The 13,723-nt window shown below is 37.4% G+C and overlaps 2 protein-coding genes across 2 annotated transcripts in view; one reads left to right on the forward strand and one right to left on the reverse strand.

The window, feature by feature from the left end:
• LOC105491696 (general transcription factor IIF subunit 2) overlaps positions 1-13,723 on the reverse strand; it is a 170,120-nt gene that overhangs the window by 90,207 nt on the left and 66,190 nt on the right. The gene's annotated exons all lie outside the window — the stretch shown is intronic.
• On the forward strand, positions 4,350-5,586 carry LOC105491695 (potassium channel tetramerization domain containing 4). The gene has a single exon (XM_011758277.2). It carries the CDS (start codon positions 4,538-4,540, stop codon positions 5,315-5,317), a length of 780 nt encoding a protein of 259 aa, XP_011756579.1. The 5' UTR covers positions 4,350-4,537; the 3' UTR covers positions 5,318-5,586.

Consider the following 13,723-nt stretch of genomic DNA (forward strand, 5'->3'; position numbering starts at 1 on the left):
CAGAGGTTATGTCCTATTAGTCCTAGGAAGGTTCAAGGACTCTACACAGTTTGTGAGATGCTGTGGTCAATCAGTTACATAAAGTGGCTGCCATAGTACTTTTGTTAGCATAATACCAGTACTAGACAACATTTAGAGCAGATACATTTTATATTTCGAAATAGAACTAAAATTTGGACATTCAAAAATAATTACATTAATAGGGGAAAGTCCTTGATTCTTAAAATACATCAATCATTAGACAGTGTAATTTTTATTTTTAACACACAAAAGAAGCCAACATAAAATATTCATACCTCGAGCGTTTCTTATATTCAATGCTATTGACAAGAGGAGATGAAGCAAGTACATGTTAAAAAAAAAAGAAACTCAGCTTGTGAAAGGCAGAGAAAGGTCAAAACACAGATCAATAAACAAACAAACAAAAAATGTGGGCAAGTCCAAGGCAGAGATAGTGTCAGGTTTAAGTAAAAAATTGACTCCAGTTTCTCTAGCTTTTACTTTCTAAGGTAATGGGAAAGAAATCCTTTTAAAAGACAAGCAGAGAAGCATGCAGCTGACAACAACCAAGATTTGATAGAAGGGGAGAATGTGGAGACAGAAGCTCCCTGTTCTTCTCAAAGGCAGCTTCTAAGACCATCCCTTTTCCTTGAAGAGTGTTTGAATTTTATAGAGGAGTGACCTGTGAAGTCTAGGAGAATTATCGTACTTTCTGTATCTTCCAATCGGGAGAGATAACCTCCTGGTAAGGTTCCACTTCCTTCCACGGCATGGGAATATCTCTGGCATATAAATGGAGCAAGTGTATATATTACAATGATGTCCTGCATCAATCGCGGGATGACAAAGATCTCATTTCCCAAAAGGAATTGGTAGAAAAGATGAGAATTCCTGCTGGAATGAGTTCTGCCTTATGCAGACGGTAGGACATTAGCATTACCTCATAGGGGAAGGTTCTGCCAGAATTTAGTTAGGCATTGGACCCAATTAACTATAGGATATACTCATACTAAGGACCAGTTTAAATTCTCGAAGTTGGTTATGTATGATTAAAGATGTCTAAGACAGAGGTGATCTAACTCTAATAAAGAGTTAAGGTACGGAGTAGGAAACAGGACCCCAATCTTTCAAAATTTTATATGTTTTTGCCTGCAAAGGCAGATAAAATCTTCAAATCTAGTGGCCAAGTGGATCCAGGTAAGCTAATCTGTGGTTTAAACCCTTCTGCTGAAACCACTAAATTGAGCAGTTCCAGTTTGTATCTGCAATGAGGCAGAGAAACATAGTCCCATGATCCAGGGATGTCTCCCTTGGTACAGGTACTGAAACACCATTTTTATAGTTTTAGGGCTGTGGAGACCTTACTGACACTACCTCGGACAAGTAACACCCACTTCCCACCCTCTAGCAAGTAAATATAAATTTAGAATAGCCTAAAAAGAGATAATCTGGCTTTCTCCTAAGGGGCATGTGTACCACCACAGGCAGCAATGATCAATGAACTCCTATAATTTTCATGAATTACGGTCATCTTGCTTTGCTGGAGGTAATATGGAGTAACAGGGATACAGTGGGGTCTACTGGGAGCCATTTTTATTTTTTATTTTTATTTTTTGAGACAGGGTCTTACTGTGTTGCCCAGACTGGAGTGCAGTGGCGCTATCTCGACTCACTGCAACCTACACCTCCCGGGCTCAGACAAGTCTCCTGCCTCAGCCTCCCAAGAAGCTGGGACTACAGACATACACCAACACACCCCAGTTAATTTTTTTTTTTTTTTTAATTTTTGGTAGACAAGGGATTTCCCTATATTGGCCAGGCTGGTCTCAAACTCCTGGCCTCAAGTGATCCACCCCCTCAGCCTCCCAAAGTGCTGGGATTACAGGCGTGAGCCAACATGCCCGGCCTACATTTTTCTTCCTTAAGTCTGCAAGTTGGGCCAAAGAGGACACCAAAGTCCTATGGATTTGTATCAGCCAGGCACTAAGACAAGGCTTCAGTTACACTGCTGTTGCCAGGCCATGGGTGGCAAAGAAATCACACGTCAACTTTGCAGAAGCCGAGAACACCAGAGTGAAGTCTAGACTGAGAAAATCAATCAAGGAAAAGAGGCACAAGATGGAATGGTTCAGGGTCTGTTCAGGCAAGCCTGCAGAAACGAGCACTCATCAGGGGTTTTGAAAGCCCGGCAGCAGAAACCAGGAGTGAGTGAGTTAGGAAGTGTAAGGTGGGCCTGGAGTGATGACTGAAGGTCAGCAGTCCCATTTCCAGCTGTCCTGCCTCACTCCTGCCCTCTCATCACCCCATGGAAGCCCATCCTCCAAAAGGAACAGCACTGGGGCTTCCCATGAAGGCATCTATAGACAGGCCAAACAGGGTGTAAGGAAGCAGACCCAGCATACATAGTATCTATCCACATCACTTTATTTAAACAAACAAGAACATGCTAGCACAGTCTCCCATTACTATACTACAGTTATGTTGTACTAATTCTGGTACCGTATAAAGTTCAAAAAAAGAGGACTAAACCTATAAATGAAACTGTTATGCCTTTCTGATTCTGTTATTATACGATGCTACTCAAGTGCAGTGACTATTTGTAATGGTAAGACAAGAAAATAAACTTCCAAAGTTGTATCCCTTCTCCCTCAAAATCTATTCAGTATTTCTTAAAAACTTGTATTGACAGAAACAACTTAATCTAAAAAAGCAAAATCAAGACAAACATGAGATTGTCAGAATATAACGGTAAGTCTTATTAAGTGCTGCAGGACTGAAAGGAAGTTTTAGTCAAAAAGTTGGCTTTGCTGTAAAGTCCTAGATAAAATACTAACAATTCTCTGGAATGCAATTTTATCTTTGGTGAAATGAGGAAGTTGAATTTCATAGTCTCTAAGCAAAAACACAGCTCTAAAAACATTACGCCTTAGTGTTCTAGTTCAATTTCAATGAACTTTTGATCTTAATAATGCATGAAAGTTAACTTCAAGATCACTGTAAGAATATAGTTTTTTATACGTGAAAATCTAATATTGTTTAAAGAAAATAAGAAGTAAGCACTTTAGAAGAATCTCTTCCAATATTTCTAGGTCAACATACAGTTAAGTAATTTTAAAATACTTCTAATGCAAGAGAAATATAAACCAAAGTCTAACTTTTAACAGTGTGGCCCAGGGCAGTGGCTCATGACTGTAATCCCAGCACTCGGGGAGGCTGAGATGGGCAGATCACCTGAATCCAGGAGTTTGAGACCAGTCTGGGCAACATGGTAAAAACTTGTCTCTACAAAAATAAAAATAAAAAATTGACACAAAAACAAAAAACAATGTAGATTCCCAGAATAATTTAGCAGATAGGCCAAATAATAGTGTACTGGGGACAATGTTTACATTCCTTACCACTGAGCCTTTAAATGCTAGAAGTGACAGTTCAGAACCCTAAATTGCTTTGGAAGGGAAGTTATAGGGGAAAGAGGAAAAAGATCTGGGAAGTGGAGGGTGACATCATTCACACTGTTCCAGCTCCCAAGTTGAAAAACAAGGTTAGGCTTTGGTGGTTTCTTTTACCCACTGTGAAACAAACAAGAAACAAACTAACTTACCCATGACACTATTTTGTAGTAGGTATTCTGAATCTATATCTTTCTCCTATCTTCCTATATGGCATATATATGCATGCACATACACAGTTACAGTATTTTCTATAATTGCCCAAGTCTTTGTTCAGCACAAAAGCAGGTTCCAAGTGAAACAAGTTCATGAATTTTCCACAGAAAATCTTAACCAAAAAAAGTAAGAGATTACTGTAAAGCCTGTCTATTTGATTTTTTTACTTTTAGGGTAAATAAAATAATAAAAATAAATAAAAATAAATTTCTTAACATCCTTTAACAAAGATCTCCAAATCAGAATCACATGCAAATCCAATTAAAATCAAGTACAGTGTCACAAGTAGCAGGTTAAGTATTCTTATTTGTGTCTCAAAAATGACTACACCACTGTGAAATGTGTGACTTTTTCCAGGAAAGAAAATTGTATACACCTAGAATTTTCACCTTATGTTTACTTTAAAAAGGTGACACTAAATCAATATACATTATTTTCCAAAAGATGACAATATTATTCAATATTAAGCCTGCCTGATTAAAAAATAACTCAGGCATTTAGAAATAGTTAAACATTCACATTTGGATGAAGAATTAAATATTTGCATCTGCTTAACTGACAAGAGGAAATTCAATTTATTCTAAGTACCTCTTATTACTTCAAAGGATAGACATGAAAATCCTTTCACAACAAATCCCTTCCCTGATACAGTTAAATGCAAATTCTCTTTTCCGTCTTACTCCAGAAAGCTCCTGCATACAGAGGCTGATACGCCACCTACTGCAAAACCGAGCTGACAGCGCAGGCGATGCTGCCAGCGTTTCCATTCCATCACCAGGCTGGGGCTGAATAAAGGCGTGCTTGTGTGGTAGTGTTTCTTTTTAAAAAATCTCAAAGCCAAGAAGAACAAGCTGAAATAGCATCTTCAAAAAATGGAGCGTAAAATAAACAGAAGAGAAAAAGAAAAAGAGTACGAAGGGAAACACAACAGCCTGGAAGATACTGATCAAGGAAAGAACTGCAAATCTACACTGATGACCCTCAACGTTGGTGGATATTTATACATTACTCAAAAACAAACGCTGACCAAGTACCCAGACACTTTCCTTGAAGGTATAGTAAACGGAAAAATCCTCTGCCCGTTTGATGCTGATGGTCATTATTTCATAGACAGGGATGGGCTCCTCTTCAGGCATGTCCTAAACTTCCTACGAAATGGAGAACTTCTATTGCCCGAAGGGTTTCGAGAAAATCAACTTCTTGCACAAGAAGCAGAATTCTTTCAGCTCAAGGGACTGGCAGAGGAAGTGAAATCCAGGTGGGAGAAAGAACAGCTAACACCCAGAGAGACTACTTTCTTGGAAATAACAGATAATCACGATCGTTCACAAGGACTGAGAATCTTCTGTAATGCTCCTGATTTCATATCAAAAATAAAGTCTCGCATTGTTCTGGTGTCCAAAAGCAGGCTGGATGGATTTCCAGAGGAGTTTTCAATATCGTCAAATATCATCCAATTTAAATACTTCATAAAGTCTGAAAATGGCACTCGACTTGTACTAAAGGAAGACAACACCTTTGTCTGTACCTTGGAAACTCTTAAGTTTGAGGCTATCATGATGGCTTTAAAGTGTGGCTTTAGACTGCTGACCAGCCTGGATTGTTCCAAAGGGTCAATTGTTCACAGCGATGCACTTCATTTTATCAAGTAATTACCTGTGTCACGAACAAAGGCAACAAGCATGCAGCCAGCAAGCTTCGGAAAACCACAGCATCAAAGGCATCCCAAATAACATGCCCAGCTAGCTCTGTACTACAGAGCCCTGCTACTAATCAATTACTGTGAGCTAACGGTATGTAAATTCTATCGCTAAAGATGTCCTTCCTCTGGGGTGTTCCTGCTGATCAGACTCTTCCACCTAAGATGAAAACAGTAACCTTCTATATACTGTAAATAAAGACTGAATGCTTTTGCTATTTATTTGTCCTTAAGCTGTCTTTCAATCAGATTGTCTTGGGTATTTGCACAAAAAACAAAGCATGTACATTATCTATCGTTCATTTCAGTAACTGGTAATAAAATATTTTAAGGGGCTATTAAGATTTGAAATCCTTTCTACTATGGCAAAAATCTACAGAGAAACTGAACTGGTAAAATTAACCACCTGGAGCAAAACAGATGTGCAGATCTAACTAAAACAGAGCTATAGTGAAGCAAAATGAGATTGTAAGAAGACATTAAAGCTATTGATTTGATTTTTCCATAGCAGGCACCAAAAGCTCATATTCACAGTTCCTGTGTTTCATACTAGACTTATAGCTGAATTGGTATTTTGCTGAAAATTCCTAGAAAACTGCTTGATGACAATAAAAAGTAAATAAAAGCACTGCTACCTTCTTTGATTGTATTAATGATTATAATAAAAAGTTACACATCACTTTAAAAGCAAACAGTACCACTTGATGATTTTGCACAAAATTATGCATAGATGTAGTCAACCGGCAGGCTACAGTAACCCTGGCTGGTCCTGGAAGTGACAAAACCCAGCAAATTCAATTCTTTGCAGGCTGAGTTCCCACAAAGCATGGATAACTTGGTCTCAATAGAGTATGTGTTATTAGAATAATAAAGGAGTTGATTTTCAGAATCACCCTAAGTGTTCATTTTTCAAGCTCAAAAATATTAAATGAACATCACTAAACATTATTCTTATGAAAGAACTTTGTTTTCAATACCTTTTTGGATGCTAAATCTCAGACTCAATGAGTTAATATTACTTCACGCCAAACAAAAAGTTATTTTAAAAATTACATTTTATGTATGGCCATTTCAATGAAGTAATCTATAAACTTAACTTTAAATGAGTGTATTTCCCCCCTGCAAAAGACAGCTAAATCATTCCATTTGTTCTTTAACTTCTAAGAACAAAATATACTTAAATTTGCTCCTTTAAAATTAAACCATTAAATCTGGTAACTAAATCTTAATTTTAATAAATCTCAAGAAGATGTCTGAAAATCTTGACTGAGGTTACATAAATTAGCATATATGCCAAAAGTTTGATTACTCATAAAAATTTAGAATAAGTAAAGCTAATATTCATTTCCAGAACTACAACTGACTTCTAGTTATAACGTCTAACGTAATGTAAAAGCTGGCTGTATATACTAAAAGAAACCTTTTAAAATCTATTCTACAAAAAATTCCTTCAAAAATCACATTTAACAACCAAATTCCACATCAGCTACACAATGTTTTTATGTACACTAAGAAAAACAGATTTCTACTAAAACATTATCTTTTACATAGTTTAAAACAGCCTAATCAAGACTGAACAAACTATAAAAACAGGAAAAGAATTGTAAAATGTATTTGAATAGCCACTATAATTGAACTGTTTATACGCCTCTCCAATTTAAGAGTTGACTTTTCCTTGGCATTTGGACTTTGGTAATGAAAAAAAGGTAGTGATTGACTGTCAGAGCAAGATTTTCTCTAACAAGATTTCATTACAGATAATAAAAATAACCCTGACATATCTTTTTACAGGAGATATAGCTGAAGAGATCTCCTGAGAAGCATTACAAGTAAGGTTTTTCATCAAATCAAAAGAGGAAAATTTAACTATTTTAACAAAGTTATTATTGATAGAAACTATTAAAAATATCAGATTCATTTTTATGTAGCATCTTTTAGAACCTGTATCTGGACACATTTAATTCCTCCTTATACTTCTAATAAATCACAATGTTCTAAAACAATTTAGTAATCTAGAAGGAAATCTGACTAGACTGACCACCCTTATAACTTTTTATAAATGTACCTTTTTAAATTCCAAATTACTTGTACTTGGATTTATATATTCAAGTGCCTAAATATTGTGCTCTAAGTATATAGAAAATATCTGTATTTTAATGTTAGTATTTTCTAAATATATTTAGAAATACTTTCCATTCAAGAAACTCAAGATATCATACAAAACATCAATTATAAGTCAGAGTGAAGCTCTCAGAGTATTTCTGTTCCCAGTCACTTAAAAATTTATTTCTCAAATTTTTTCTCACAAATACTGTTCCAAAAAACAAATCACAAAGTGACTATCTTTCTCAAAAGAAAGGTAATAAAAAAGTAGGTTACTATAGTTGCCATGAGCCAAACATATATTCTCTTATATTTGGAATTACCCCATGCAGTGACTCTAGCACCATCCTTAAAATGTGAAAAGATCATGGCTTTTACTATACTTTCAAAATGTATATATGGTGGTATACACAACAAATGAAACACAAGACTTTTCAAATAATTCAAGGAAGATGACTACCATGCCAGACTGAAGATGATGTTACTGAATCAGCTTATTCAGTTTGTCTTTTATTTTTTAAGAAAATTACTTGTATTTCAATTAGCCACACATGGTGGCATACACTTGTAATCCCAGCTACTTGGGAGGCTGAGGCAAAAGGATTGCTTAAACTGAGAGGTGGAGGTTGTGGTGAGCTGAGATCACACCACTGCAATCCAGCCTGGGTGACAGAGCAAGATTCCGTCTCAAAAAAACAAAAACAAAACAAACAAAAAAATCCACAAAACTTATACTTCAAACGCTACTTACTTTTAGGGTGATAATAAAAGCTAACATTTATTGAGCATTTTACTACATGCCAGATACCATGTTATGAACATACATTCTCTCAAACCTCAAACAATTCTAAGAAAGGTATTAATTATTCTTCCCTTTTTATTGATGAAGAAATGGAGACTTAGGGAGTTAAGTAATCTGCCCAAGATTACATAATTATAAAGAGGTGGAACCAAGATTTGAAGCCCAGGTATACCTGTACCAGAGCCAACAGAAACCGTGTCTGATTTTGCAAGCCATTTATATCCCTAACACCTAGAACGTGGCAGAAAACAGGCATTCACAAGGTAAGTGTTGAATACAGAACACCAAAATATAGGTTTGCCTCACTTGATACAATCTTACAATGTAAGTATTCCTAAAACGTTGAGTGAAAAACTGAATTTTAGAAAAGTAATATTTTTAATGTCATGTCATTTAAAAAACAGGTGAATCATATGTCTATTGGCTGCATAAATGTCTTCTTTTGAGAAGTGTGTTCACATCCTTTGCCCCACTTTTTTATGGGGTTTTTTCTTGTAGATTTGTTTAAGTTCTTTGTAGATTCTGGATATTAGCCCTTTGTCAGAGGGTTAGATTGCAAAAATTTTCTCCCATTCTGTAGGTTGCCTGTTCACTCTGATGGTAGTTTCTTTTGCTGCGCAAAAGCTCTTTAATTAGATCCCATTAGTCTATTTTGGCTTTTGCTGCCATTGCTTTTGGTGTTTTAGTCATTGAAGTCTTTGCCCATGCCTATGTCCTGAATGGCATTGCCTACGGCATAATTTTAAAGTATAAAATTGAGGAAGTCTACTAATTCTTAATTTGCAACCCATTGATTTTTGATTGCAAGTCAAAACCACCATGGCCTTTGCCCATGCCTATGTCCTGAATGGTACTACAAATCAAAACCACAATGGCCTTTGCCCATGCCTACGTCCTGAATGGTACTGCAAATCAAAACCACAATGGCCTTTGCCCATGCCTATGTCCTGAATGGTACTGCAAATCAAAACCACAATGGCCTTTGCCCATGCCTATGTCCTGAATGGTATTGCCTATGGTATTACCATTTGCAATACCACCCTGAATGGTACTGCAAATCAAAACCTCAATGAGATACACCATCTCATGCCAGTTAGAACGGCGATCATTAAAAAGTCAGGAAGCAACAAATGCTGGAGAGGATGTGAAGAAACAGGAATGCTTTTACACTGCTGGAGGGAGTGTAAATTAGTTCAACCATTGTGGAAGACAGTGTGGTAATTTCTCAAGGATCTAGAACTAGAAATATCATTTGACCCAGCGATCCCATTACTGGGTATGTACCCAAATGATTATAAATTATGCTGCTATAAAGACACAAGCACATGTATGTTTATTGCGGCACTATTCACAATAGCAAAGACTTGGAACCAACCCAAATGTCCATCAATAACAGAATGGATAAAGGAAATGTGGCACATACACACCATAGAACACTATGCAGCCATAAAAAAGGATAAGTTCATGTCCTTTGCAGGGACATGGATGAAGCTGGAAACCATCATTCTCAGCAAAATATCACAAGGACAGAAAACCAAACACCACATGTTCTCACTCACAAGTGGGAGTTGAACAATGAGAACATATGGACACAGGGAGGGGAACATCACACACTGGGGCCTGTTGCGGGGTGGGGGACAGGGGAGGGATAGCATTAAGAGAAATAGCTAACGTAAATGATAAGTTGATGGGTGTAGCAAACCAACATGGCACATGTATACCTATGTAACAAACCTGTACGTTGTGCACATGTACCCTATAACTTAAATTAAAAAAAAAAAGTGAACCATCCCCTGTCACAACAGTAAAGAATATCACAAATTTGTCTGCTGGTGAATCTAACACTTTCACATATCAGGTTTGTTCAAAAATAGGTTAACTTTTTATGACTGTATAATCCACAGAACTGACATATTAGGAGAAAAAACAAAGCACAGTGAAACACACATGGGCTCTGGAATTGCACTTGGGTTCTAATTCCATTAACTTTCACTAACTTGCTTACATGATTATAAGCAAGATCCTTAACTTTTTAAAATTTCAACATCCTCACAGTAAAATAAGGATAATAGTAACTATTTGACAGGGCTTTTGCAAGGTTTCAATTAAATTCTAAATTGGCCGGGCGCGGTGGGTCAAGCCTGTAATCCTAGCACTTTGGGAGGCCAAGACGGGCAGATCACGAGGTCAGGAGATCGAGACCATCCTGGCTAACATGATGAAACCCCGTCTCTACTAAAAAATACAAAAAACTAGCCAGGCGAGGTGGCGGGCGCCTGTAGTCCCAGCTACTGGGGAGGCTGAGGCAGGAGAATGGCGTAAACCCGGGAGGCGGAGCTTGCAGTGAGCTGAGATCCAGCCACTGCACTCCAGCCTGGGCGACAAAGCGAGACTGCGGCCCAAAAAAAAATAATAATAATAATTCTAAATTGTGTGTAAAGTACTTCACCTTCATGAACTTTTGATAAAGCACTAATCATATTGTCCAGTAAAAAGTATTTTCATGGCATAACCATGAACAGGTCTTCCCAAAATGCACATTTACATTAATTAGGCTTTCTACTTAGACATGAACAGAACAGAGAACTTTTAACAAGCACATGTTTAATATGTGATGAAATACTACAAAACACAAGACTGTACTTTAAACTGCTATAGGCAAACATGGTTTTCATTCTATTCATTTAAAATATAGATATAATAGGTTTTTTAGGACTTTTGTTTTCTAGCTTCATGTCAAAATCTACAATAACAAAATAATCATAGCAGCTGTTTTGTCAGCAATGTAAAATCAGTCAGGGCCAGGTGCAGTGGTTCACATCTGTAATCCCACCACTTCAGGAGGCCAAGGCGGGCAGATCACTTGAGGTCAGGAGTTCAAGACCAGCATGACCAACATGGTGAAACCCTGTCTCTGCTAAAACTATAAATATTAGCTGGGCATGGTGGTGCTCGCCTGTAATCTGAGCTACTTGGGAGGCTGAGGCATGAGAATCGCTAGAACCCAGGAGGTGGAGGTTACAGCGAGTTGAGACTGTGCTACTGCACTCCAGCCTGGGCAACAGGGTGAGACTCCCATCTCAAATAAATAAAATCAGTAAGGAGTAATATACGTGATAGACACACACCTATCTAATAAATTATGAATATTTTAAACAGCAATGCATATTAGTCAAGGTTAAAATTACAGCATTTGAATCATAATTATCCTTGCTAATAAAGCAAATATGTAATATGGAGGACTATGCAACACAGCATGCAACTCAGAAATCATTTGTATTTAACTTTAAAATATACAATGGCTTCTTCTGTAGCCAACTTATTGTCCTAATCATATTTTGCTTAAGATAATATTAAAATTAATTTGTTTCTGTCAATAAACACCAAGGGAGTGGCGGTAAAGGAAAATAGGCTGGACAGAGAGAAATATTTAATATGAATCTAAAATATGGCTAAAAAAATTTATGAAGAGGTGGACTGTATTTCTACTTCTTTTCTTTTTTTTTTTTTTTTTTTTGAGACAGAGTCTTGCTCTGTTGCCCGGGCTGGAGTGCAGTGGCGCGACCTCGGCTCACTGCAAGCTCCGCCTCCCGGGTTCACGCCATTCTCCTGCCTCAGCCTCCCCAGTAGCTGGGACTACAGGCGCCTGCCACCATGCCCGGCTAAGTTTTTGTATTTTTAGCAGAGACGGGGTTTCACCGTGTTAGCCAGGATGGTCTCGATCTCCTGACCTCGTGATCCGCCCGCCTTGGCCTCCCAAAGTGCTGGGATTACAGGCGTGAGCCACTGTGCCCGGCCTCTACTTCTTTTCTTAACAAAAATACATAATGGTTCAATATTTTCTAGCAAACAATCATGAACACATACAAGTTGTTAGAAACAACCTATATGTAATAAAACTTTTCTTACAATGCAAAATGTACATTAAGCATTGTATAATAAAATGCAGAAAGTCTAGCTTTATTTCAACCACTAGTTATTTTAGAAAAGATACTGAATTGGATATTTAAAAATGAGACCATTATAACATACCCCTTTTAAAGTTTTAAAATATTAATTAAAAAATATATATATTTTTTCATAGAGATGGAGTCTCACTTCGTTGCCCCAGCAGGCTGGTCTCAAACTCCTGGGCTCAAGCAATCCTCCTGCCTTGGTCTCCCAAAGTGCTGGGATTACAAGCGTGAGTCACCACGCCTCGCCAACATATCCCTTTGTAAATGTTTTAAAAACCTACTCCATATTATAAAATATAACACATTTAACCTAAAACCATGACAGGTTTTTCCAAAACCACAATTCCAGAATATTCAGTTACACTTAAATGCAAGTTTTAATAGTAATTTTATTTTAAAAACCAGTTAATTTTTGAAAATTCGTTTTTAAAAGCAGGCTCAACTTTTCAAAAGTTATTTTGATTATTGTCCTTTAGGATGTTTAGCACGTAGGTTTTGACATTATTAAAGTATAAAATCGAGGAAGTCTACTAATTCTTAATTTGCAGTCCACTGATTTTTGCCTCGTTAAAACAGGTATTTATTAACTATTTTTAAGGTTCTTAAAAAATGTTGAATGATACTAATTTTGACTTGATTTATCTTCTATCACTTAATGTTATTTTACAAAGAACTAGACAATTTAGCATTCACATTAGGTATCACAGCATTTGATGAATTTTTATTTATTTTTTAAAACACTAAAAATAGGCTGGGCAGTCAGGTGGCCAGGCGCAGTGGTTCACGCCTGTAATCCCAGCACTCTGAGGCGGGCGAATCACGAGGTCAGGAGTTCGAGACCAGCCTGGTCAACATGGTGAAACCCCATCTCTACTAAAAATACAAAAAATTAGCTGGGCATAGTGGTGGGCGCCTGTAATCCCAGCTACTCGGGAGGCTGAGGCAGGAGAATAATTTGAACCTGGGAGGTGGAGGTTGCAGTGAGCTGAGATCGAGTTACTGCACTCCAGTCTGGGCGACAGGGACAGACTCCATCTAAAAAAAAAATTAAAATTAAAAGAAAAAAAAATAGGTCAGGTGCCAGGGCTCATGCCTGTAATCCTAACACTTTGGGAGGCCAAGGTGGGCAGATCACTTGAGGTCAGGAGTTCAAGACCAGCCTGGCCAACACGGTGAAACCCCATCTCTACTAAAAATACAAAACTTAGTTTGGCATGGTGGCCCATGCCTGTAATCCCAGCTACTCAGGAGGCTGAGGCACAAGAATCGTTTGAACCCAGGAGGCGGAGGTTGCAGTAAGCCGAGATCGCGCCACTGCACTCCAGCCTGGGCCACAGAATGAGACTCTGTCTCAGGGGGGAAAAAAAAAACCACGTTAAAAATAAGTATGAATGCAGATACCATAATCCTATATCCTAACAAAACTATTTTGATTTTTGCACATTTTTTTCTATGCAAAGATATTTTAAGAGAAATCCATCTAGAAAGAAAAAAGAAA

The sequence above is a fragment of the Macaca nemestrina genome, chromosome 16, assembly GCF_043159975.1.
Source record: "Macaca nemestrina isolate mMacNem1 chromosome 16, mMacNem.hap1, whole genome shotgun sequence".
Lineage (NCBI taxonomy): Eukaryota > Metazoa > Chordata > Mammalia > Primates > Cercopithecidae > Macaca > Macaca nemestrina.

Excerpts from the sequence above, each read along its gene's own strand:
- LOC105491695 (XM_011758277.2), top strand. The coding sequence starts at position 4,538 with ATGGAGCGTAAAATAAACAGAAGAGAAAAAGAAAAAGAGTACGAAGGG.